Here is a 27,983-nt window from a genome sequence, read left to right on the forward strand (position 1 = left end):
GCCTGATCATGATGACATCTCATGCTTTAGCCAATCAGAGCAGCAACAGCCTTACAAATTAAGGACGGAACAATCTTTCTAGAGCTCGTCCTGAGGAGGAATTTGCATTTTTGCCTGGAGTTTTGCGGAGAGAGCTGCGCTTTGCGAGGTAAGCGAACCAGAGACATCGCTTTAGTGTGATCTATGGCTGTGTGGATCTGTGCTTTTCCGAATTTTTTGTAACGTAATTAACCGGTTTCATAATACGGAGGTTGGAAATGCAGGAATAGGCACTTTCGAAGTGAACTCATTGCATTTCATTATGCCAACATCATTATATCAACATCTCCAAAGAATAACATTCTGTCCTCCGCATTTTTATTTGTGCCTGTTTTTTTAATTGAGCTGCAATGTATTATCGTTTATATCTCTTTACTATTCCTTATGCATCTCCATCAGAAACAAAACAAATTTATGAATGAGGGGAGGTTTGTTTCTTACAGATGAGGTGATCACTGAAAAGTACTTTCCCAACAGATGATAGGTTTATTCATAATTGTTGCCTGTTGCGACAAAATAAGGAAATAGCTGAATATGCTTAACTTGGTCCTGGGCTTTTCTCTGAGCCACCGGTGTCAAACCCGCAACGTTACGTGACGTGTCGCGATATATCGTGACTCTTTTTACATTGCTGGCTATAGGGTGGGCCTGGTTTCAGTATGATAAAACAGGCCCGCGGGGCCGGCAATTTAACACTCCTGAAAGCGCATTCAAGGTAATGTATCCGTCTCCCATGTTATCTTACCAAAGCTCTAGTGCAGATCAGTGTCAGTGAATGGCTTAAAATTGTTTAGTGGAGATTACAGTTTGCATTCCTAATCAAATACTGTAGACAAGCATTGCTCAGCCTGATGTTCTTCTTTAGTTGTAGCAGTTAATAATTAGACTTGTATCACAAGACTTCTGGAAAGCAACAGGTAGAATATGTCAGTTGTACCACTTTATCTCATATGCCTTTACTGGTGATTATATTAAATAATTACATAAAGCAAGCCTGGATAAACTCAGAATCATGAGACAGCCAATTACTTTTATCATGGATTCATATGAAGCCACCACTTAACTACATCCATTTGTATCTAGAGAGCCATTACAATTGCTCATTTAAAACTTTTTAGCTCCTACATGTGTGTTTTTACAGGCACTTGATATGAGACCATAGTCAAAATGCAAATCATATCACCATGCTCAGGATGAGAATAATTATGAATCTCATTCTTTTTGTAATTTTTACATGGGATCTAGATGGAACCACTGTCAAAACATATCTTTCTGCAAATATAAGTTCTAGCAATCACAAATCTGTTTGTGTAGTTTGTGCTGCTTGAACAGTTATTATATAGAATAAAGATATTAATATTGTACTGCTATTTCTTTTTCTTATCATTTATTGAGTTCTCTCAATAATTTGACATTTTACAGATTCATAGAAACTTTGTTAAGAAACTATCAGTGTGATGTGCCAGAACTGGACGATGATGAATAACAATAGTTCTGAGATACTGCATTCCGCCTACCTTGCTGTAGAATACATTGACTCTTTGCTGCCTGAAAATCCACTACAACAACCACTTAAAAATGCTTGGACCTATATGCTAAACAACTACACTAAATTCCAGATTGCAACGTGGGGTACATTTCTCGCTTACGAACTTCTCTATTTTTTAATATGCTTACCCGGATTTGTATTTCAGTTTATACCTTATATGCAAAAATATAAAATACAACAGGTAAGATAAAATTTTAACATTGTAAGAAGAGAATCATGTTAATCTAGAGTGCTAAAACATTAGGAGGAATTTTGTTACCACTTTATATTGCTAAGACTTGTTATTAAAATGTATAAATGTTCATGATCTGCAACTCACTTCATCAGACTAATATAGGATTTAAATTGGAGTGAGATGGTGGGAGTAAGAAGGGCAAGATCATTGGTTAGGCAAATGCAGTTTATATGTAAAATAGATTCCTATTGTATTGGTTAGAATTTGTATTATGTTAAAAACATAGTGTTTGTTTAGACATTCTGAGATTGCTAAAACTTTTGAGAGGTATGTCTGTCCATCCCTCCATCCATCTGTGTTATTTTGGACCTGTCACTCTCTTTCAACCCGACCACCTCACAGAGTTGTGGGGAGAATAGGAGGAAGGAGGGTTTTTTTAATTATTAAAAAGTTTTATTTTCCATTTTTCAATACAGTCAATACATTTTCAATACATTCATATAAAAATACCTTTAAAATATGTTCATAACCTTAGGTGTCACTCGCCCACTTCCCCCCTCACTGCATCCGCCCTCTCTACCTTCCTTCCTTACTTCCCTCTTCCTTCTCTCCTTCCCTCACCTCTCTCTTCCCCTCCTCCTTTCCTCACCTCTCTCTTCCCCTCCTCCTTTCCTCCCATCCTACTTCCTTCCAACCCTTCCTCCTCCCCTCTCATCCCTCTTCGGATACAGTTCAGGGGAAATACCTCAGCGGCACCTCTCTCAAAATTACTCTATCTATATTATACATTGATATTTCTATTTGTCTAACCTAAACCCACCCATCCCCACCCCTCTACCCCCCCCCCACTTCCCAGAGCAGAATACAGGGTTATTATAATCAAAATAAACAAAATCTACTTAACTTTTAAAAAATTATACAATAAACAAATTCATACTTAACCCTTAACTCCCTCTAAACTTTAACATCATAATAATATAAACAAATCCTATAAATCATTTATTATAAAATTCTATAAATAATAATTATTATTTTAAAAAATTTAATCATAAAATAAATGGAACTTTTGGGTTCCATATTTATTCTGAATATAATCTATCCATCTTCTCCATACCATAGTATATCTTTCTTGTGTATGATCCTTTAAATAAGCAGAAATCTTTGCCATTTCTGCCAAATTAGAAATCTTAAGTGTCCATTCTTCTATAGTAGGCAACAAATCCTTCTTCCAATATGAAGCTACTAGTAACCTTGCTGTGGTTATTAAATTCAGCATTAAAATAGTTTCATTAACATCTAAATCCATAAAAATACCCAATAAAAATAATTGAGGAGTGAATTTTATCTTCCTTTTGAAAATCTTTTGAATGTTCCACCAAATCTTAATCCAAAATGCTTTAATATTTTTACAAGTCCACCAAACATGAAAATAAGTTGCATCAGTACTACCACACCTCCAACATTTGGGCTGTTAGCTAGGATACATACAAGACAGGTTTTTTAGGATCCAAATGCCACCTATAAAACATTTTATAAAAATTTTCCCTCAAGTTTTGAGCCTTTGTAAATTTGACACTTCTAATCCAAATAGTCTCCCATAAATCCAGTAAAATCAGTTCCTGGATATTCTGAGCCCATTTAATCATACAATCTTTTACCAACTCTGTTTCTGAATCCAATTTTATTAACTCATTGTAAATTCTTTTAATATGAGCATGATTCTGGTCTTTAATCTGAATTACCAAATTTTCATCTCCTAATGTTATTCCAACTTTCTTATCTACAGTCCACCTATCCACAATTTGTAAATATTGAAACCATGACTGTAAAATATTTTCTTGTCTTAATACATCTAAAGATTTTAATTGCCAATCGGTACCTGACCAAATTAATAATTCTTTATATGAAATTTTATCAAAATTCATCCCCTTAGAAACCCCCTTAATTACATGTCCAGGAATCCCCCAAATAGGTATTTTATAATTTAACGTATAATAATATCCTTCCAAACTCGAAGAAAAGCATTTCTTAGAATATGTGATTTAAAAGCCCGATCTACTTTCTTATTAAAAATCAAATATGCATGCCAACCATACAATAAATCCCACCCTTCAAGAGAAAGGATATTTTTATTTGTTAAATTAAGCCAATCACTTATCAAAGTTAAGGTGGCTGCATCATAATATAATTTCAAATTAGGTGCTTTAAGCCCGCCTCTTTCTCGGGCATCTTGCAAAATCTTAAACTTTACCCTTGGTTTCTTCCCAGCCCAAATAAATTTATTGATACCCTTTTGCCACTCATCCAAGTTTGCATCTTTTTTCAAAATGGGTAACATTTGAAACAAAAAAACAAAACTTTGGTAGAACATTCATTTTTACCGCTGATATTCTCCCCAACAACAACAACTGCAACTTTTTCCAATCATTTAAATCTTTTTGTACTTTTGCCCATAATAATTGATAATTATTCTTATATAATTTTTTATTAGAAGCTGTTATATATACTCCCAAATATTTAACCTTTTTCACAATCTGGAAACCTGTAAGTTTAACTAAAATTTCATTTTCCTTATTAGACATATTCTTAGATAATATTTTAGTTTTATTATTATTTACTTTAAAACCAGAAACTTTCCCATACTGAATAATAAGTTCCAACAAATGACCAACCGCTTGAGTCGGATGTGCTAAAGTTAAAACCAAATCATTCGCAAAAGCTCTTAATTTATACTCATTCCTATTTACTTTTATTTCCTTAAGTACCATTGACTCTCGAATCTGAATTAACAAAATCTCCATTGTTAAAACAAATAACAATGGGGATAATGGACATCCTTGTCTTGTTCCCTTTTTAATATTAAAAGTCTCTGTCAATCCCCCATTGATAATAATTTGAGCAGACTGTTGCTGATAGATAACCTTGAGAGCATATAAAAACTTATCTCCAAAATTCATTTTCTCTATCAATAAAAATAAAAATTTCCAATCTAATTGGTCAAAGGCTTTCTCAGCATCTAAAAATATAAAAGCCACAGGAATTTGATTATTCTTATCCAAATACTCAATTAAATTAAGAATTTGTTTTACATTATATTTCATATATCTTCCTGTTATAAATCCTGATTGGTCAATATGAATCAAGTCCTTCATAACCTGCATTAGTCTATTTGCCAAAATTTTTGAAAAGATCTTATAATCTACATTTAAAAGAGATATAGGTCTATAATTCTTAGGTTCAGTAAGATCTTGATCCTCCTTCGGAATCAATGATATAAACGCCCTTCTCCAAGAGGGGGGAACCTGAGCTCCCAACAAAATACTATTAAAAAGGTCCTTTAATGGAACTGAATTTGATGATGTTTTAACTCCTCAGACAAAAAAGAAAAATCTTTTCTTCTTCTTAAAATTTTTGGAGGTATTTCTTTTAGAATTATAATGTCTTGAGCTGCAATTTGAAACCTCTGTTTATAAAAAGCCTGTATAATTTCATTACGAATAGATCTTCTAGAAAAGTAAATAACCACATCACTAGGTAGGTTTCTTTGTCTGGCAACCCATGAATTGACTCTAAAGGTTTTTCCTATCTCATTCCGAATTTCCTCCGGTCTCCATCCCAAGTTGAAAGCAATATCTTTAACAACTAACTCCTTTAAATCTTCTTGCTCATTTTCTTTCATTCCTCTGATACGCAGCGCGAATTCCATGTCTCTGTACTGTGAGATAATTAATTCATCCTGTGTCATATCTATCTTATTCTCAACTTCTTCAACTCTATTTTCCAATCTTGCTGCATTTTCAGTCATCTCCATTTTATCATCAATTCTCTCAATATGCATTGCAAGCTCTTGAAATGCAAACATTATATCCTCTCTCATTTCTCTATTCTTTTCCTCCAATAGTTCTGCCATTACAGCCTTCTCTGAAGTCATTTTGTAATCCAAAATATCAGCTACCTCCTCTTTAATATCCAAAGCATTTTTTAGAGCTTCCTGTAAATCTTTAAGAGAAATTGCAGGTGGAGGAGAAGGAGGAGGTGTCTTTGGCTTAGGCTGAGAGACAGTCTGAGTCATTGGAGAGGAAATAGAGGCTTTGGGGACCGAAGAAACCAAATGTTTTGAAGCCATTCTTATAAATTCACAATCTTAACAAACAAACAAACAAAAAAGCAGGATTCCTGCCTCTATACATAGAACAGAAACTGTAACAGTCTTATAACTTTGTTGCAAAATCTTCAAGCAAAAAAGCCGAGCACCATCTTTGCCTTCTATCACTTTCCCTTTCTCTTCAAAGAAAAAAGTAGACAAAAGAAAAAAAATGGAGAAGATACTTTTCAGGAGTTAAAGTTTCAAATACTCATAATTCAAATTTCTCCTGGTCTGCTCCATCTGCTTTTAAATACTCACAAGTTCACTTAAAGGTGCAGATGTGGAAGCGGCGTCTAGCTTTGTCCAAGAACTTCGGAACAAAGGTGTCCTGGAATGCGGAGTATAGCTTGGGCTCCAAGGGAGCTCTACCCTCTGATCTCCCCAAAATTATGGGAGTCTAGGGGAGCTCTTCCTTTACCCAAGAGCTCTTCCTTTTCTCCCAAGGAAGAGGTTTTAAGCCACGGGACAGCTGATTGTCAGTGTCACCGCCGACTTTTACGCAATCCCAGAGCAGGCGGCTAGGAAAAAGCCGCCATCGGCATGGCTAACGCCACCAGAAGTCAGGAGGAAGGAGTTTTAAGTATGTTTGTTGCCTTAAGCTTATAAAAAGGAGGATAAAAATAAATAAATAAATAACATGTAAGTTCAGCAACGTCTCATTCATTGATGGAGTTAAAGTCATGTTTTTCCAAAACTGGCACTTTGAGATATGCCATAGAATGTCCAAAAAGGTTGAAATCAAATATCATTTTTTTCTTATTTTGACTGAAGAAAATTTGGTGTCAAATTTGGTATCCATTGATTCTTTTGTGCAAAGTTTGTCCCATTTGTCCTATGTAAAATTCAGAGGGCATTCCTAGTAGATGAAGGCATGAATAACATTAGAGAAAGACCACATGAAGGCACCTCCAATTGTGAGTGTATAATTCTTGTGGCCTGTGGTGATGATGTTAAAGCAAAATAGATATATAAATTTATTGTAAGATTTGGTTCCATATTAACATTTTTTGTTATTGTCTCTGTTGTTTGGAGAATTTGTTTAGGTTGGATAATTGGGTAGCTGTATGCAAGAGTGGGCCTGCCATACAAGTGCCTGAGATAATGTATCTTTGTCTAATAATGTGTTTCAGTAGTTTGAACTTCAAGATGTAAGCACACTAGGTGGTATTATGTTGTTCTGTTTCTGATGCCTATCTTTTACTATCTCCTCCCAAGTAATTGATCTAGCCCTATTGGGTTTTTTTTCTATTCATCTTGTTGTATGGGTAGGTTAGTCACCTGATGCTTGGTTTAGTTCCACCAGTTGATCATTTCTTGTTAAGTGGATCAGAACAAATTTGCACTTGTGTAGAGCCTACATGATAGATTTGGAGATGAGCTAGAAGCATGTAGGCATTCATGTGATTCTATATGTTTCCTATAGGGAAACATGTTGTATTGTATATGTTTGTTATCTTGTCATGGCAAAGTTCTGGTGTAATTGAAGTTCCAGGATAGAGATGACATTGGTAATGAATTTTTGTTTATACTAAAAAATGCTGATGAAATAGTTTTAAGAGTTTCTTGTAGAATATGATATTATCTTTGACTAAGTCAAAGGGATGAAAGAGATCTTGGAGTGCTAGTAGACAATCACTTAAATAAATATGAGCCAGCAATATGCTTCAAATGTCATTGAAGCTCATTTCCTTAAATGCATAGAGTGACTAAATTTAGGATTTAAATTGGAGTGAGGTAGGGTGAAGGGAGGGGAAAGCTATTGTTATACGGATGCAAATTATATATAAAATAAATACAAATTAAAAATTACATATAATTACATTTATAGCCTGCTAAAATCATTTGTATGTGTTGAGATTTTCTGTAATTGCCTGAAACCTTTAGATGTACGTTACTCAGAAAATTTGAGGGCTGCCAGAGAGCGTCCAGGGAGGTTAAAATGCTCTGATACTACTTTGTCCTTATTGTGGAGTGTCCTAATGTCAAATCTGTGTCCAGTGGTTCTTTTGCAAAATTGGTATCAAATCTCCATTCTGTCTGGTAGTATTGAAAGAAATTAATAAAAAGGACTTGAAACTCTGCTGATTAAATTTACCTACTGACATATTATTTTTACTGACTCTCAACTACAAAAATCTATTCAAATATATGTTTGAGATAAAATGTAACAATAAAACACGAAATGTGTGAAAGTCAAAACATTCCATGCAATAAATGCTAAGCTTCAGCGGTTACACTGAAAGAATGGGCAAAATATAACTTAAAAATAAAATCATGAGAACAAAGAGCTTTTCTGTCAGGCTTGGAACTAGTCACTGTTGAAAAACCTGTTGTTAATGCATCTACAAATTAAGACAGTATTTGATGTATAGGAGGGCCTCCCTCCCCAGAATGAACTATTCTTTATTCTTAATATTAAAAAAGAGGCAGAATAGAATATTTTTCCTGAAGGAGAAGAGGAGAGACACCTTCTTAAAAGCAGCAGCCAAAAGCAGAAACCTGCGGAGATTAGTCTTTAGGAATGGGGATTTTGTAATCTATTGAATAAGACTGGGCCACACTATTCATAAAGAAAGAACAGCCAGAAACCTTAAATAAGCAGCACAATAGGCAAGGCCCAACTAAGATTAGCTCAGACAAACACCTAGGATTTGCACTTCACTTCTTGCCTGTAGAACTAGCCATGATCCCATTAAGAATCTGGCAATGGTCATTAAAATATTAAAGGACATATTCTTACACAGGAACAGGCATGTCAATCACAAAGCCCCAAAGAAGGTATAAAAACCCACCTACTCTCAATTCCATTTTGTCAGCCACTCCAGAAACATGCTGCTGACATTTTAGTTTCTGGCTACCAAATGAACAGATACCTTCTTGCCTAGTAGCCTCCATTTTAATTTCAGCAGCTTTTTCCCAGCTTGGAACCATACCTGATTTTTCTTCCTACAGATGCAAGAACATTAAAGTCTTTACAGTACATGTTGAAATTATGGATAGTCCTTTAACTGGCAGCCACATACATTGCTCTTGCTGACAGAAAACTTTATTGAAAGCAGAGCTTTAACCAGATTTATAAGTTATACTAGTTGGTGGAATATATTGTGTGAGTTATTTATTGAATCTAGCTAATATTGGTATTGACTAAAGTGCATTACAAGAAATCATACCTAAAATTATTAACTAATATCTCCGTGCAGGACAAATAAAATCAAGGAAAAGTAATCAGAAAACACTTCTTTAATTTAAAAAATCATATTCAAACCAACTCATTTCAAGAATGCACAATTTGCAGTGTAATATTTGAATCCAGGTTAAGCAGTTTATTTTGCTTCAGACCTACTCATACTTATGGAGGAAAAATACTATTGAATACAAAGTTATATTTGTAAGTAAACTTGCCTAAGATTAGATTTTTAATTAAGAGAATCGCTATGATAGGCAGTAATTTTCCTATTACCTATTACCCATAAACACATGGGGCAGAGGACAAGGAGACAATTATGTAACCTAACCCCTTTAACATGTAGGAGACATTGTAACAGAAGTTCAAAAGTCAAGACCATGTTGCAATATATGTTTTATAATGTTGACATCATTGTAGTTGGGAAAAGATGCCTGTGAGAAAGATTAATCCGTTTCCAATATGCACTATTTAATTATTTTTTGTTTATTTGCTGCTGTTATAGGATAGACCAGAAACATGGACAAGACAATGGAAATGTTTCAAACAAATTATGCTCAATCGCATTTTTATTCAACTGCCTCTCATATGTAGTACCTATTATTTCACAGAATATTTTAATATTCCTTATGACTGGAAAAGCATGCCAAGATGGTAAGTAATATTCAATTATTTTTTGTTGTTAAAAATACGTATTTCCACACATTACAAATGTTAGTATAATGCTGATAAATGATTGGGTTTGGGAGAAATTTCTAGAAGTTCTGAGCCAAAATGCTTTTGACTCTATAGTTTATTGATTAAAAATGACAAGGGAGTAAAACCTTAATTTAATAGACTAGTTGCAGGGAGACAGTGTCTGCTATTCGTAATTGTTAAGCTCCAGAAACATTCAGCAACATTTTATCATTTATTCATTCTATAAAACAAATAGAAATATAATAGGTAATAGCTGGATATCTTTACGCAAGACGAAAATGGAAGCCTAAGGGTTATTTTAAATATAATATAAATTACATCATAATTAACTCCTATGTTTCTTGTCTTCTGTAGGCAATGACTTGTTTGCTGTGCTGGTTACTCCAAGAGGGAAACCTATTTTATTAAAAGTTCTGTGTATGTTAAATATGTCAGGTTCCTACCACTGGTCATTGGATAGATTGTACAAATATATAATCATCTCAAAAACTAATGTTATTTTAAAGGTTTGTGATAGTTGCCCAGTGCTTTGGATCTGCTGTGATTGAAGATACCTGGAATTATTTCATGCATCGACTACTTCATCATAAGAGAATATATAAATACATTCACAAAGTACATCATGAATTTGTTGTATGTAATTTCTTATTGTTTTATTATATACTTAAGTTGTATATGCACTTACCAATAAGAAAATTCCATACAAATCATTGGGATCTGTTTCTGTATATGATTGCAGGCTTAAAATTTCATTCAATGGGCATGTATTAGTTAATATTTTTTAGAAATAGGGAGAAGAAACTAGCAGGTTTATTATTTAGCTATATGATTTCTTTACTGTTCTTCCTATCATATGAGGCCAGAATGGTTTACAAAAGTTGAAGAGTTTTAACTTAAACATTGCAGTAAACCAATAATATGATTTTGTTCCTCTTAGTATTTTTTCTTAGCTAACTTGTTATTAAGAAAGAAGTGTATTGTGTTTTTTGTTATTCTGTTATCTAGAACGGGGTCCCCAATCCCCTGTTGAGGGGTGCTGCAGCCCACTACTGAGCCATGAGCTGTTCAGAACTGGCCACCTGAAGTGGTGGGTGCACGTATACATCCCTACTTGCACGAGCAGCAGGAAAGCACATGTGCTCCATTTTTGCAAGCAGTGTGCCTGCTGCTCATGCAGAACCATCCCCCCTCCCCCCACCAGTCCGCAAAGCCAGAAAGATTTGGGAACTCTGATCTAGAACACAGAAGCCCATTTTATTCTTAGCATCCTTTCCCAATCATAGATCATAATGAATGTTAGCCTCTCTGACACTACTTCCACAATTTGGGCTATATTGGTAAGTGTTCAGTTGCTCAGTCTTTGTAATTGCAATAATTTATTTTAGCCAGTCTTGATTAATTATACATTGTAATATAATTCACAAATTCCTTGTGTGTCCAATCACACTTGGCCAATAAAGAATATTGTATGGTATGTATTGTAATGTATTGTAATATAGTTGAATGTCAGATACATTTGTCAGAATGGGAATATCTCTTCTTATATAGTGATAGTAATTTCAAATCAAGCAAATTCCAATTTGATAATAAGCCACACTGTATTTTATATTTTACATATGCTCTATTCTATTATATATATATATATATATATATATATATATATATATATATATACATACAGTATATTTATACATATACATATACATATACATACATATACATATACATACATACATACATACATATATATATACACACACACACACACACACACACACATATACAGTATATTATATATAAAATCAATCAGATAAAAATAAAGAGCTCTGGGATGTAAGATAAAAGGCTTTTTTTATTAATTGCTGAGCTTTCGTTAACAACCTGTTAACATCATCAGAGCAAAGGGCTAAATGAGAAGGGGGAATATATGCATAAATTTACATAACAGTTAAAAAAAACGATTGCAGTGAGGCATGTGCACATAATGTCCTTAAGACGCTCTTAAAGGCATAGAGTCTCAAGACTATTTTAAAAGTTGCGCTTGTCAGCTGTTTGGCGCGTAGATCCAGCATGCCTTTTAGCCAGCCTCTTGGATTGTATAGTTTGTTTGGTGTAGGGTTGTTGTGTGTGTGTGTTTTGTTGGGTACGGTTATTTGGAATGTTTGTGTGTGTTCGTTGGTTATGCTTATTAGTTGTGGGTGGTTTGGTGGTGTTTGGGAATTGGGCTGAATATTTTGTTCCATTGAATGTGATAAGTCATATTTCATTGCAGGGGGGAGTTTTGGTCTTGGTCTTAATATTCTGTTGTTAGTTAGGTGTTGTGTGTGTATGTTTTGTTATGTGTGAGTGTCTTGTGAGGTTGCTCTATGCTTTTAAGAGCTTCTTAAGGACATTATGTGCACATGCCTCACTGCAACCGTTTTTTTAAACTGTTATGTAAATTTATGCACATACTCCCCCTTCTCATTTAGCCCTTTGCTCTGATGATGTTAACAGGTTGTTAACGAAAGCTCAGCAATTAATAAAAAAAGCCTTTTATCTTACATCCCAGAGCTCTTTATTTTTATCTGATTGACTTTAAATGTCCATACCTGGGATTCCATATTCAAAATTATTAAAGACATATATATATATATATATATATATATATATATGTTTTCTGAGGTTTTCGCGGGTATTTGTATATAGGTCTTTGGTTGTTCGGGTTTTCTCCCGTGTAAAATTGGAAGTGTCTTGGCGACGTTTCGACGAAGTCCCATTCGTCATCTTCAGGCTGGTGTTTTCAGCTTCGTGCTTCGAGCAGCAATGTGTGGTCTTAGCTGTTTCTTCCTTTTAACTGCCAGTGGGGGTATGAACTGATTGGGTGGGAGCTTGGCTGTGTTCTAATTGGGTGGAGGTGTGTTCTGATTGGTTAGGGGCTTGGCTGTGCTCTGATTGGCTGGGGGGTTGGCTGTGCTCTGATTGGCTGGGGGGTTGGCTGTGCTCTGATTGGCTGGGGGAGTGTTCTGTTTGGTTGTGCTCAGGTTAGTCTGAGTTGCAGGGGGGGTTAAGATTTTGGGCTGCCTTGCTATTTTTTGGCTTCGCGTTCGTGGTCGTGCCTCATCTTCATGGAGGGTGTCAGTTTGCTTCATGTATGGATTGGAGAGGTTTAAAGTGGCTAATGATGCAGCTGTGGTCTGGCTTCTGGTTTGTGGTCGTGCCTCATCATCGGTGTGGCTTTGGGTTTGCTTTTTGCGTGGATGTGTAGTGGTGACATCCTGTGTGGTTTTTGTGAGTGTGGGTCTGGTATCATTTTTTGTGTTAGGGAGTTATTTGTCAATAAGGGCGGGTTTCCAAATGGCTGGTAGGCGGGAGGTATCATCTCGTTTGTTCATGCTGTGTGGGCGTTTTTCTATCTCGATGGCTTCTCTGATTATTCTGTTATTAAAATGTTCACTTTTGGCAATAGTTCTGGTATTTTTAAAGTCAATTTCATGTCCTGTGGCTTTAAGGTGTTGGACCAGGGAAGATGTTGGTTCCTCTTTTTTGACTGAGTTCTTATGTTCTTCAATGTGTGCACTTATTCTTCTGTTGGTTTGTCCGATGTATGTGTTGGGACAAGCAGGGCATGGGATTTCATATAGTCCTTGATTTTCTAACTCAATTTTATCTTTGGGGTTTCTTAGGATGGTAGATATTTTTCTGTTCATGCAGAATGCTGTTTTGATGTTGTGTTTATGGAGGATCTTACTGATTCTGTCTGTGGTGCCTTTTATGTATGGGGGAGGGCTTTGCCGTTTTCTTGTTCTTTTTCTTGGATTTTAGTGGGGGTTTCTTTTTGGATTATGTTTGTAATCTTATTTCTTTGGAATCCATTGGATATTAGTACATTGGTGAGAGTGTGTAGTTCGGGTTTTTGGGTGTTGTTCGTCAGCTAAGCGTTTTGTTCTGGAGATGAGTTTCTTGGCTACGGAGTTGATCTGTGCTGGGTGGTGGTGTGAGAGAGCGTGCAGATAGCGGTTTGTGTGTGTTTTCTTCTGGTAGATGGTGTGTCCTAGGGAGTCACTGGATTTCTTGTAGACTAAGACATCCAGGAAGGGAAGTTGGTTGTTAGCTTCTGTTTCCATGGTGAACTGTATTTTGGGGTGTAGGCTGTTGAGGTGTGTGAGGAAGTTGTCCAGTTTTTCTTTCCCATGTGGCCAGATTATGAAGGTGTCGTCTACGTATCTGAGCCAGAGTTTGGGTTTGTGATCCGATTTTTCTAGAGCTTGGGTTTCAAAGTGTTCCATGTAGAGGTTGGCAATGACAGGTGAGAGGGGTGATCCCATGGGTGCTCCTTCTGTTTGTTTGTATTTTTGTCGTTATAGATGAAGTATGTGTTGGATAGGCAGTGGTTGGTCAGATCTAAGATGTGTTTGGGGGGGTTATATTTGTTTTGAATAGCTGTCAAGGCTTCTTTGATAGGCACTTGGGTGAAGAGGGATATGACATCGAAGCTCACTAGTAGGTCACTGGGCTGTAAGTTTTGTTTCTTTATGATCTCTATAAACTGGAATGAGTTTTTTACGTGTGAGGTGATGGATTCTGCATAGGGCTGTAGTTGTTTGGCGAGAAATTTGGCTAGGTTTTGTAGAGGTGAGCCTATGGAGCTGACTATAGGTCTGAGTGGGGTTCCTTCTTTGTGTATCTTGGGGAGACCATAGAGTTTAGGGCATCTGGATGATTTCTCTCTGGGAATGATTCTTTGCTGGATCTCTTCGCTAATGGGGGAGGCTTTTATTTTGGATCTGGTGGTTTTTTCCAGGTAGGTGGTGGGATCTGTGTTTAGGGGTTTGTATGTGGAGTCTTGGAGTAGGTTGGTTAATTTGGTTTGGTAGTCAGATGTGTTCATAACCACCATGGTGTTGCCCTTGTCTGCTGGTAGGATTATTATGCTGGTGTCTTCTTTCAGGTTACATAGTGCTGTCTGTTCCTCTTTGGGTAAGTTGCTTTTGGGTGGCTTGCTGGTGCAGAGGATGTTGGTGATTTCGAGTCTGATTCTGTTAGCGTCGTCGGGGTTGATTTTGGTCAGGCTGGTTTCAACTCCACATATAATGGTTTCAGTGGGGATGTGTTTGGGAGCGACTGCAAAGTTGAATCCTTTGGAAAGGACATTGGTTTCGGCTTTGGTGAGGATCCTATCTGAGATGTTATGCACTGTTTGTTTCATGTGTGGCTGTGAGGGAGGAGGGGTTTGTTTCTGGTGTTCTTGTAGTCTTCAGAGTTTGTTGGTGTGTGTATCTGTCTTGAGGGTGGTCTGTGTTTCAGCTCTCCAGACGGTGAGTTGTTTGGATTTGTCTCAAAGTCCCGGGTGGATCTTGTTGCTGAGTTTGAGGTAGAGTGTGAGGAGATCCTTGTTAATTCGGTCTAGGAGGAATCTTTTTGTGTGAAGTTCATTTCTGATTAGGGCCAATTCTGTTCTTTTCAGGATGCGTTTGGTGGCTGCAGAGTTGGAGTGGAATTTCAGTTGGAAACACGTGGGGATTAGATTTTGATCTCAGCAGTTGCGTAGGAATGCGAGGTCGCATAAAATGGAAGCTCTTTGGACTTCAGGTTTTTCATAGGTCCTGGTCAGATGGTGGATTTCCTCCCCGTAGAGGTTCGATATTTTTTTTCTGAGGTTTTCGCAGGTGTTTGCATGTAGGTCTTTGGTTGTTCGGGTTTTCTCCCGCGTAAAATTGGAAGTGTCTTGGTGACATTTCGACGAAGTCCCATTCGTCATCTTCAGGCTGGTGTTTTCAGCTTTGCTGCTTGAAGCACGAAGCTGAAAACACCAGCCTGAAGATGACGAATGGGACTTCGTCGAAACGTTGCCAAGACACTTCCAATTTTACGCGGGAGAAAACCCGAACAACCAAAGACCTACACACACATACACACACACACACACACACACACACACACACACATATATATATATATTCCTGACCTGCATTTTAGCAGACCTAAAAGATCAGACTAATTTTTACAATATTGACTACCAACAACTCTGCAGGAATTCAGGAACAACCTTTCCCATCATTTGATGCCTTAGATATTTAAGAAGAAATGCAAAGAAATTACCTACTATGAAAAGAAGGACTAGCAGTGACATGATAGCAGTGTTCCAATATCTCAGGGGCTGCCACAAAGAAAAGCTATTCTTCAAAGCACCTGAAGGCAGGACAAGAAGCAATGGATGGAAACTAATCAAGGAGAAAAGCAATCTAGAACTAAGGAGAAATTTCCTGACAGAACAATGAATCAGTGGAATGAGTTGCCTCCAGAAGTTGTGAGTGCTCCATCATTGGAAGGTTTTAAGAAGAGATTGGACAACCATTTGTCTAAAATGATATAGGGTTTCCTGCCTGAGCCAGGAGTTGGACTAGAAGACCTCCAAGGTCCCTTCCAACTCTGTTATTGTGTTTGATAAATCTTTTCTCCACGTTCCAGTTCACATTTGAACTTAAAAAAAATGCAGTGCAAAACATTTGTACTTTATTTGAATAACTAATTTCTGTTTCTAAAATAATAAGAAACTTAGTTTCAAGCAACCTCTTTAACATGATCTTTTAAAAACATTGAGGAAAACAGAATACATATAAGTTTACTGATCTATAGAATCTTCTTTGTGTGCCTTTAAATCACACAGTATCCACAGTTACATAGCACCTACTGTTTGAAGGGGCTGTCTGGAATTAGCAGTAGCAAATATTCTTACATTTAGAAATGTATTCAATTTATTCAATTCTACATTTGAGTCGAAGGTTAGCATGTGAGGGAAGAAAATCTCCTGAAACAATACTGTCATATTGAAACATATATATGAAATATTCAGTATGGTTACACGTACATGAACTTCTCTGTATATTTTTCTTCAGGCACCATTTGGGATGCAAGCTGAATATGCCCATCCTTTAGAACTTCTAATCCTTGGAACTGGATTCATCATTGGGCTAATGGTCTTCTGTAATCACATATTTTTCCTGTGGGCATGGTTATTTTGTCGTTTGAGAGAGACCATTGATGTTCACAGGTAATCTTTTGTTATTTATTAATGATTGTTTGTGTTCAGATTCAGAAAATGTAAAATTATTTAAACATACTGTAACTATTGGAAAAAGTTGTCACTTACTTCTCAGTGACAAGCTTCTAAATTCTTCAGATATTGTTTGGGCAAAAAAGATTTTCATTACTTAAATAGAATATTGAACAGATGAAAGAAAAATATCTGAAGAACAAGAAAACCAAAGAATATCTGATTAGGAGATACCATCTAGAAACAAGGAAGATTTAGGAAGTATTTGAAATAATAAAGCGTCAAATAATGGCTATAGCCAAGAAGATCTACAAATACGGACCTCAAATTGCACACTATAGGCAGAATCTCCAATTTCAGTCAAATCAGAAATGTTTCTACAATCCATCAATAGAGAGACTGTAGTGAACTGATCAATACCTGATAAAGAAACAGTGCAGTTCTGGGTGCAGCTATGGGACAACATAAAGAAATACATGAATGCGCCTAGATAAAGGAGGTGGATTAGTATAAAACAACCTGAAATGAAAGAACCCATAATAAAAATAGAAACGGTGGAGAATAGGACAAGAAAAATCAAGAGTTGTGGTTGAAGCATCTGACTAGTCTCTACCCACTTACTGCCCACCAATAAGGTAAAATTGAAGATTGGTCAATGTCTGTCAAAATCTCCCTGATAATGAAAGCTCCAACAAAAGGAGCAGCATCAGGCAACTGCAGGCCAATTTCCTAGTTACCGACAACTTTCAAATTGCTAACTGGTGTGGTAGCTGATGCAGTCCAGTAGCATCCAGTTCTTTCTACCTGGGCAGAAGGGAAACTGTGCAAAAAACAGAGGACCTCTTCTAAAAGCAGGTGAGCAGCAGCTCCAAATTTGGCAAGTTGATTTTGGAAAACTGTAATAGAAAGACCAATTTGAACATAGCTTGAATATATTACATGAAGGACTCTCTGCCACACGATCCGAGAATCAAGTGCCTAGAAATCCAAACATCAGAGGTTTTGTGCAAAGATGCACAATGGAAGACATAGTTGCTGGTCAGTGGTGATAGACTGGGAGAAATTAATACCAAAAGAGGAACTTTCATGGAGATTCACTACCACCACTACTGCTTGTCATTGTCGATAGTACTGATTAACTCAGTCCATGGCTATCAAACTTCAAAAACATCTGCTAGGCTATGCTATCTACTTTACATAGATCTGAAATTGCATGGAAAAGTACCATCTAAAATAGAATCACAAACAACACTAAAACTAATTTTCATCACACAGATAGTACTTAACACCAAAGACTGCAGCCCAGCAACAACAACCATCCAATCAAACAGCCCAAAATCAGACCATGATTCAGAAATATCCGAACAAATAACATTCATACCAATTTGCATCACATAAAATGGTATTTAAAGGCCAGTATTCTGGCAGACGAGCACAATTCAAAGTGCACTGATGATGTCTCCTCAAATAGTGACGAAATGTATGCAACCAAATTGCCAAGCTCGGAGCTCAAACCAACAGCCCACAGAATCACTTCTCTAGATTGCCCATGTATACAGTCAAGATACTGCAATGGAGTTTGATCTGGACCTGTATCCTGGCCTCATCTTCAACAGGGAAAAAAATAATGAAAACTGAAGGAATCAAGATGCTCTATGGAAATAACATCAGAAGTCTGGATGAAGATTATCACTATAGATGCCTGGACATCCTTCAAGCTGACAAAATCAAGAGTTTTGATGTCAAGAAAAAGATTAGAAGTGAATATATCATGAGAGTGAAGACGATTTTAAAGTCCAAACTTAGTGGAGGAAATAACAGTTAATAACAGCAGTTAATAACACGTCAGTTCCAGTTATTAGATACACAGCTGGAATAGTGGACTGGACTCAAGCAGAACTAAAAGTCCTGAATAAAAATATCAGAAAAACAATGACAATGAGTCATAAACTTCATCCAAACAGCAATGTTGACAGTCTTTACTTACCAAGAAAAATAGGTGATGTGGAATGTTGCAAGACAGTTGAAAAAGAAAAAAAGAGCATCAAAAGACTATCTGGTAAATGAAGAAGATGCATTGAAGGTAATATACATGAAAGCTTACTAACTATTGGGGAGACCCTACTGGCCTACAAGAAAGACCAAATGACAAATAGAAAAGAGACATAGCAAGGAAAAATATTATATTGTACATTAAAAAAAATAGCAGATAATAGCAAGACCTGACAAAGGTTAAGATCAGGAAGGTCAAAGAAAAAGACAGAGGGACCAATTCTGACTGCAGAAGACGAAACCTTAAGAACAAATGCATAGAAAGCAGGAAATAAGAAGACACCAACAGATAGCAAATGCTGCCTCGGCGAAGAAGCTGTAGAGACAGTGGATCATCTAGTTTGCTGCTACAAAACATTGCACAGATTGATCACAAGTAATGGCATTACAAAATAGCAACAATAGTGAATTGGAAGATCTGCAAGAAATAGAATTTGCTTGCAAATAAGAACTGGTGGGACCACAAAATAGAAAACATAACCGAAAATGAAGAAGCTAAATTGCTCTGGAACTTTAGAATTTAAACAGATGGGCACCTACCATATAACACACCAAATTTAACAGTTGTTGATAAGAAAGATAAAGTTTCAATGGTGGATATGGCAGTACCTGGAGACATCAGAATGGAAGTAGAAGGATTGTGGCAAAAGAAAACAAAGATAGTACCCAAAATAGCCCCCTTGTGTGCAAACCCAAAACATCTGAGCACCATGGTTTGGCATGACCAAACTAACCAATTGCAAAAGGCAATTTTGGTTTAGAACAGCTTACACTCTGTGATTATATCTTTAACATCATTAAACAAATTTGCCTATCCCAGGTTCTTGAGAAGGACTCAATAGGCAGATAAAAATGCTAAATCCAGTCTAAATGACTGGCTGATTGTGTAATGACCCAATAATAATAATATATTAAATTTATATGCCACTGACTCCCAACAAATCTAGGCAGTTTAAAAATTGTTAAAAACATTTAAAACAAATAAAAACAGAGCAAAAAGAGCAAAAATGGCAGAGTTAACCACCCAACCATCTGGATGGGGCTTGAGTACTTGAGTCACAAAAGGGCCTGGGCAAAGAGCCAGATTATCCAGCCTGATGACTGAAGAATCCACCAATGTTTTATTTCAGTTCTCCTGCCCAATCAGACTAAGTTGTCAAGTTGTCACACCTCTCTTTGACTGGGACCTCCAAGTTTCATCTTAGTCTTCCACCCATGAGGACGGGATAACTTGACTCTCTTCATTGAATAGCACATCAGACTAGATATTGTTAAAGCATTGGTGAATTCTTTCTTGAGAATAGGAGGTTGATAGTTGGGTTGTTCCTTTCTCTGGGAGGTCTGGCCTTTTTTCCCCTTTCCCTTGGGGGCAGAGTAGTATTCCTCTCCTTGCAAGGGAGGGTGGCTGCTTTTCCCTAAACTCAGCAGTTCGCTGAGTTAATTCCCAATTTAACTGAAGGGTAGAAGTGGGGGGTGCTCCTTTCATTTCAATAAATAAAGGGACTGAGTTCTTCCAATCCCTTTTTGAACAGCGAACGCGTTCTTTCTAACGGCCGCAACTTTGAGCCACACCCTTCTGATGCTGCCCACGGACCCCCAAAGCATTTGATCTTGGAGGCACGCCTGATTCTTCTTAAGTTGCCCAAGGGGATTCCCGTCCATGCGTTGATTGACTCTGGGGCCACTACGAACTTTATGGATGCAGCATTTGTGGCTAAATGGGTGATTCCCCAATGCCCGGTGGATCCGCCGATGTTAGTGGAGACCATTGATGGTCGGGTGCTTCTGTCTGGGCCAATTAAGGCCACCACGCAACCGCAATGTATGGCCATCAGTACACATGAGGAGGCCATTCAGTTTTATATCACCTCAGACCTGCCTTTTCCCATGGTCTTGGGAATGGCGTGGCTCCGGGTGCATGACCCCCAGATCTATTGGTCTCAGAACTTGGTCACCTTTCCAAGCCTGCAGTGGGTGGACCACACCCGTCACATCTGTGCCGGTCAGGTAGAGGGGCCCATGGGGGGGTCTCCTTATCCGGTGAATTGGCAGATTATGCTGATGTGTTCAGCGAGACTGAGGCAGATCGATTGCCCCCGCACAGGCCTTATGACTGTCCCGTTGACTTAGTCCCTGATGCACCTCTCCCAGTGGGGCATTTGTATTCCATGTCAGACCCTGAGTTGGCCGCGTTGCAGGACTTTTTGGACAAGAATCTGGCTCGGGGTTTTATTCGGCCCTTGTCCTCACCAGTATCTGCACCTGTACTCTTCATCAAGAAGAAGTCCAGTGAATTGTGGCTGTGCTGTGATGATAGGAAATTGAATGCCATCACGGTGCAAAACCAATATCCACTGCCCCTCATCCCCGAACTCTGGACTGGCTCCGTGAGGCAAAGATCTTCACAAAACTGGACTTGCGTGGAGCTTACAACCTTGTCAGAGTTCGGTCGGGTGATGAGTGGAAGATGGCGTTTGGTACTCGGTACGGGCACTTTGAGTACACGGTGATGCCATTTGGCCTGACCAACGCCCCTGCCGTGTTCCAGCACTTTATGAATGCTATTGACCAGGACTTGTTAGATCAGTTTGTGGTGATCTACCTGGACGACATCCTGATCTATTCCCCATCACGAGAAGTGCACCATCAGCATCTCCGTCAGGTCCTGCAGTGGCTTCGAGAACATCGGCTATATGCTAACTAGAGAAATGCCAGTTCTACCAGACGGCTATCGAGTTCCTGGGTCACCGCATTTCTTCTGAGGGCATCGCCATGGAGCCAAGTAAGGTTGAGTCTCTGCAGAGTTGGCAACCCCCACATCGTGTGAAGGATGTCCAGCGACTTCTTGGGTTCACCAATTATTATTGGACTTTCATCCCCGGGTTTGCTACCATGACAGTCCCTCTTACTCGACTCCTGCAGAAAAAGACTCGGTTCCAGTGGGACGCTCCAGAACAACGGGCTTTCCAGGCTTTGAAGGAAGCCTTCATGAAGATACCCATCCTGAAGCATCCTGACCCGCAACAGCCATTTGTTGTGGAGGCGGATGCCTCCGACATTGCCATTGGGGCGGTGTTACTCCAGGCGACGACACCCGGCAGTGCCCTCTTCCCTTGCGCGTACTATTCACGGAAATTGAATCTGGCGGAGCGCAACTATACTATCTGGGAGAAGGAGCTATTGGCCATTAAAGTGGCATTCAAGGCCAGGAGGCATCATCTGGAAGGGGCGCGGTTTCAAATAGAGGTCCGAACGGACCATAAGAATTTAGAAAGCCTGCAGACTGCTCGGAAATTGAACCAACGTCAGATCCGGTGGTCTCTCTTCTTTGCGAGGTTCAATTTCTGGGTGACATACATGCCCAGCGGTCACAATCAAAGAGTGGATGCTCTGTCTAGGAAGCCCGAATATTCCCGAGCCGAAGACAAGCTTCTCCCCAGGACAGTGCTCCCTATTGAGTCTTTTGCTGCAGTGCGGGAGCCAATAGATGTATGGGCTCGGATTCGGGAGGCCCAGCAGCAGGATGGGTGGGTGGCTCAGCGGAAGGAGGAGGTGGGGCCCAATTCCCCATGGACAGTCACGGATGGACTCCTCCACTATTGGGATAGGCTCTATGTTCCTGGAGGCCTGCTCAGGGGACTCATCCTCAGCCAGTGTCACGACAATCTGGTGGCGGGGCATTTTGGCCTGTTCAAGACCCTGAATTTGGTCTCCCGTACCTTCTGGTGGCCCCAAATCTGACACAATGTTCAGACCTACATCTCATGTTGTATTTCACGTAGACAGGCCAAGTCAGCAACAGGGGCCCCACCCAGACTACTGCAGCCCTTGCCGACACCCAAAAGACCCTGGGGGGGCATGTCCATGGACTTTCTGATGGACTTACCCCCATCTTCTGGATTCACGATGGTGTTCGTGGTGGTGGACATGCTGACCAAGATGACGCATTTCATTCCATGCCGTGGCTTGCTGTCTGCCCGCGCCACCGGTCGCATGTTCATCCAGCAGGTGTTCCATCTGCATGGTCTTCCTGATAGGGTTGTGTCTGATAGAGGGGCCCAGTTCACAGCCCGTTTCTGGCAGGAGTTGATGCAGGCATTGAATGTCCAGATCTGCCTCTCATCTGCACATCATCCCCAAACTGACGGAGGGATCGAGAAGGTCATTGGAATCCTGGAGCAATATCTGCGCTGCTATGTCAATCAGCAGCAGAACAATTGGGTGGACTATCTGGTGGTGGCTGAGTTTGTGTTCAATAACTCACAGCTCACCTCCACGCAGATGACACCTTTCTTAGCCAATGTGGGCTATCACCCTCAGTTTTTCCCTCTTTCCCCACTACATGCACCGGAACTGCCAGCGAACGACTACCTGGCAGAGTTACAGCTGATCCATTGATTGGTGCAGCGACAGTTGGAGACGGCCAAGGCTGACTACAAAAGATTTGCTGATCGGTCAAGGTGGGATACACCTCCACTATTGGTGGGAGATCGGGTATGGCTGTCCACCAGGAACCTACCATCAATGCGGCCAGCCAAGAAATTAGATCACCAATACGTAGGACCTTTCCCAATTGAGACTGTCATCAATCTGGTTGCCTATCGCTTAACTCAGCCACATTACATGCGGGTACATCCGGTCTTTCACCATTCTCTGTTGGTCCTGGAGGAATCAGCATGTCCACTCCACCAAGCTGAACCTCCCCCACTGGAACAACATGATGGAGACAGTGCCCCCGAGTACGAGGTTGCCAGCATTTGGGACTCCTGTTGGGTGAAAGGTCGCTTCCAGTGCTTGATTGAATGGAAAGGCTACGGACCGGAGATCACCTGAGAGGATGCAACCACCATTCATGCTCCTGCCTTGGTGACTACCTTTCATGACCAATTCCCATTCTGACCGCATCCGGATTGGCAGACCCGGGGAAAGGGCCTTGCGGTGCAGGATAGTGTTATGATTCCGTGCCAGCCTGTGCTCCCAACAGCTGAGTCTGAGGAATCTGAGGAGGAGGTGGAGGAGGCATTTGAAGGGCCATGAGGGGCAGAGGGAGGCTCTGATGAATTACAGGACTCACAGTTGGATGCAGAGCCTGGGCCCTCCAGTCGTGTTCCTGATGAAGCTCAGCTGTGTGAAGAGAATGAGTCATACTCAGAAGACTCACACCTAATGGACTTGCTAATTGATGCACGCACACGTTGTCATTAGCAAGAATAAATCAGCAGCAGTCAATGCTACTACTCCAGAGTAAAAGGAGAAGGCAATGAGAGGCAACGCCTTGGGATTGCTGTATAAAAAGAGGAGGTATGGGCGGTGCTGGTTGCTGAAGGCAATCGTTTGCAAAGTGCTTCTTGGAATCCTGGTCTGTTCATCTTGCTTGTGACTACTCTTCTGTTTGCATTGTGTTTCCTGTGGACTATTTCCTTCTTTGGACTTGAGTTTTGCTGTTTCTGTTTTTGGACTATTTGTCAAGTTTGTCACCCATATTAAAAGGGGTTTGTTTTGTTTTATAGTCTCCAGCCTATTGTATCAGCAGGGATTTGGTCCTTGTGCCTTTAACAAGGACGGCAATAGGCTGGGATAGAACAGGGTGATCTATATGATTCAAGCTGCCAGGAGACCAGCGACTAATTGTATTTACAACCATACGTGGAAGAACTTCTGTCGTTAATGCAACATGAATCACGTGAGTCTGTCACATGTAACCATTCCCAAGGTGTTAGAATACTTGCTGGAGGGTGTCAACAAGGGGTTGTCATCCACCACTATCCGTAGACAGCTAGCGGCGCTTTCCACAATATTTTCTTGGGACTCTTCAGAGTCTTTGTCTCGACACACGACCATCCGGTCTTTCTTCAAGGGAGTCACTAACAGTAGACCCCCTGTGATTCATAGGTATCTGTCTTGGGATCTACCCCGGGTTTTACAAGCACTAACCTCTTCTCCTTTTGAACCACTTAGAACATGTTCCTTGCGGTACCTGTCACTTAAGGTTTCATTCCTGATAGCTATTACTTCTGCCAGACGTATATCGGAATTGGCTGCCTTATCAATCAAGAAGGACCTGTGCATGTTTCATGAGGACAGGATGGTCCTTAGATTAGATCCCTCGTTTATTTCAAAAATAAACACAGTGTTCCATAGGGAACAAGAGGTTATTCTCCCGGACTTCTGTCCTCACCCGTCGCATGACTTGGAAAGGCAATGGCACTTGCTAGATGTAAGGAGAGCCTTGCGCTGTTATATCAAGCACACGGCACCTTTCCCTAAATCAGAAGCCCTGTTTGTATCCTTCCAGCCTTCCTCAATAGGCCAAAAGGTGTCAGCTTCCACCATAGGTAGGTGGATCAGGGCTTGTATCGTAGCTGCCTATGTGTCTCTTGCCCTACCCATTCCTAGTCATGTGACAGCTCACTCCACCCGCAGTGCTGCCACAACTGTGGCGTGGCCAACTCAAGCGTCTATTGAGGACATTTGCAAGGCGGCGACATGGTCCTCGCTTTCCCCCTTTATTAGACATTACCGCTTGGACAAGTTTGCTTTGGCTGAGGCCGCCTTCGGTAGACATATTTTACAGCAGGTAATGACACAATCATGTTCACAGGCCCCAATTGATTCCCACCCATAGGGACTCCAGGAGCTTTGGTACGTCCCATTGGTGGATTCTTCAGTCATCATGCTGGAGAAGGAGCGTTGGCTTACCTGAACACCTGTTATCAGCATGATGATGAAGAATCCACGCCCTCCCATCTAGTGGTTAGTTAGATCCGGGTTCGGGGCCTGTTCCTTTTCTTGCGTTTTTCTGGATACCTGCTTGAGAGTCATCACGTCGAACTGTTGTCATTGGCTATGCCGTCGATGAAACTGGGAGGTCCCGGTCAAAGAGGGGCATGACAACTTGACAACTTAGTCTGATTGTGCAGGAGGACTGAAATAACCCATTGGTGGATTCTTCATCTTCATGCTGAGAACAGGCGTTCAGGTAAGCCAACGCTCCTTTTCAGGGCCCTTCAAAACACTACTTGGGTGGGCCATTCCATTCTTGTGGGGAACCACATTCCAGAGGGCAGTTGCTGGTACAAAGAAAGGCACTCTTCTGGGGTCCTGATAGATATTATTGTTTAATCAATGGAACTCAAAAGTGCACCAATCCTGCCAGATCAGATTGCTGGCATATACTATGGGAGAATATGAACAACTCATGCTGGACTAGGTTTGAATGTGTATGAAATATAATCACCATGTAGAAACTTGTAATAATATGTTACTTATCTCTTCTCAGAGCTGAGAAGTTTTATTTTATTTTTTTTGCATTTAATCCCGACAGTTTGAATAGGCACATAATTTTTCTGGAATATATATATCTGTGAAAGTTATTTAATGGACTAGTACAGATGTAAGAAATATTCTTTAAGACTTTCCCAAAAAAATGAATTTTAGAAGATTCAAAGCCAGTGTCATGCCTCCATCTGAGCCTGAATTTGCAGAGGAAAATGAACTGGAACGGGACCCTATGGAGGCCGAGGGAGAGGTGTCAGAGGAATGTAGGGAAGAGCAGGCTGAGGCAGGCCAGGGCCCTTCAGGATTGGAACAGGAAGAACAGGAGAGGCAGAGTTCAGGCGATGAGCAAGGGCCACTCCCATCTGACCTAGAGCACAGAGAGTGGAGAGAAGGAGGGAACAACGCAGGCAGGCTTAATTACTCGGGAGGAGAGTGTCCTGCCCTTCTCCACAAGGAACACCTGGAGATTGAGATTTAAGGAGACGCTGTGGGGAGGGGATTTGTCGGGAACAAACACTGATTCTTGGAGTGTTGTGTATTGTTGCTGATCTCTTGTTCTGTGACTTCTATTTGGAAACCTGGAAACTCAAACTATTGGATTGACTGAAAACTGCTCAGGCAAGCTAGGATTTAAACAGACTCGTTAAGTTTATGTTTTCTTCCTTGTTATCTCTATGGCCTTGAGTACTTTCTTATGCTAATCAGACTGTATTTGAACCTACTTTCAGCCACAGTTGGCTGAAGGGGTGTTTGTGATTGTTTTGTTGGAGGCTTGCCAGCAAACGTGGGAGCATTTGGGGAAAATTTGTAGCAATTAAAGAACTGTTTGAATTGCCAGTTGACTGCATTGCCCCTGTGCTTTGCCCTGGGTCATCACAGCCATGCTGATATTAAAACTAAATAAATATCTAAAGCCCCAGTCATATATTCATTTACCCATTGAACTCAATGGGACTTATTTCCGAATAGATACAAGATCCTATTTCAGACCTTTAGCACTAAACAAATTGTACATAAAATGTGAGAAATGGCTTCATATTATTAAAATGTGCATTCAATTATGTTTCTTTTTAGTGGCTATGATATTCCTCTGAATCCTTTACATTTGCTGCCCTTTTATGCTGGATCCCGCTTTCATGACTTCCATCATATGAACTTTAGTGGCAATTACTCTTCAACTTTCACCTGGTGGGATAAACTCTTTGGTACTGATTCACAATACAATTCTTATAAAGAGAAAATGAAGAAAGAGAAAGACACAATGGGAAAGAAGATGGAATAAATTTCCCATTTGCAACACTCAATGGCAGCATCAAAGAGGCAAATGGCCACTTAGTTTTGCTTAAAACTAGAAAACTTAACAATTATTGCAATTCAAAATAAAACGTGGCTTTTAACAAACAAACCAAGCTTAGGTTTGCAGCAGGAAAAACATTCATTGATGCATTTTTCAAATGATTGTGCTTTTTCTATCCTATAGATAAATTAAACAAATATTGTACAGTATATACTTTTAAAAAGGTTAAATATGACAAAATGACTGAAATCATGTAAAAAAGATATACATTAAAATTAAAATGAGGGGGTATTTTGCATTAATGTAAAGCCTAAAGTTTAGAAAGAACAGCTACACTGAGTTCACCAAGTAAAACCTTTATGGAAATCCTCTTTCCCAATTAGGTGTAAAAAAAAAAAGTATATTTAAGAAAGCATCTTTCTTACAAAGAATCTTTTAACTTGTTTTTTAATGAATGTTATTGTAATCTGTATTACACATAACTGTAAATTGCTGATTTAATTATTAAAATAATTTGTCTTACAGTA

At 39.4% G+C, this 27,983-nt stretch overlaps 1 protein-coding gene across 1 annotated transcript; it reads left to right on the top strand.

Moving 5' to 3' along the window:
* Positions 1–27,983, top strand: LOC120309829 (methylsterol monooxygenase 1-like). The gene is made up of 6 exons (XM_039347445.1): positions 1–148; positions 1,462–1,769; positions 9,600–9,748; positions 10,300–10,426; positions 16,672–16,826; positions 27,234–27,983. Exons 2-6 carry the CDS (start codon positions 1,497–1,499, stop codon positions 27,439–27,441), a joined length of 912 nt encoding a protein of 303 aa, XP_039203379.1. The 5' UTR covers positions 1–148; positions 1,462–1,496; the 3' UTR covers positions 27,442–27,983.

This window comes from Crotalus tigris, unplaced genomic scaffold, assembly GCF_016545835.1.
Source record: "Crotalus tigris isolate CLP2741 ecotype Arizona unplaced genomic scaffold, ASM1654583v1 scf7180000018073.2002930, whole genome shotgun sequence".
In the NCBI taxonomy this organism is placed as follows: Eukaryota; Metazoa; Chordata; class Lepidosauria; order Squamata; family Viperidae; genus Crotalus; species Crotalus tigris.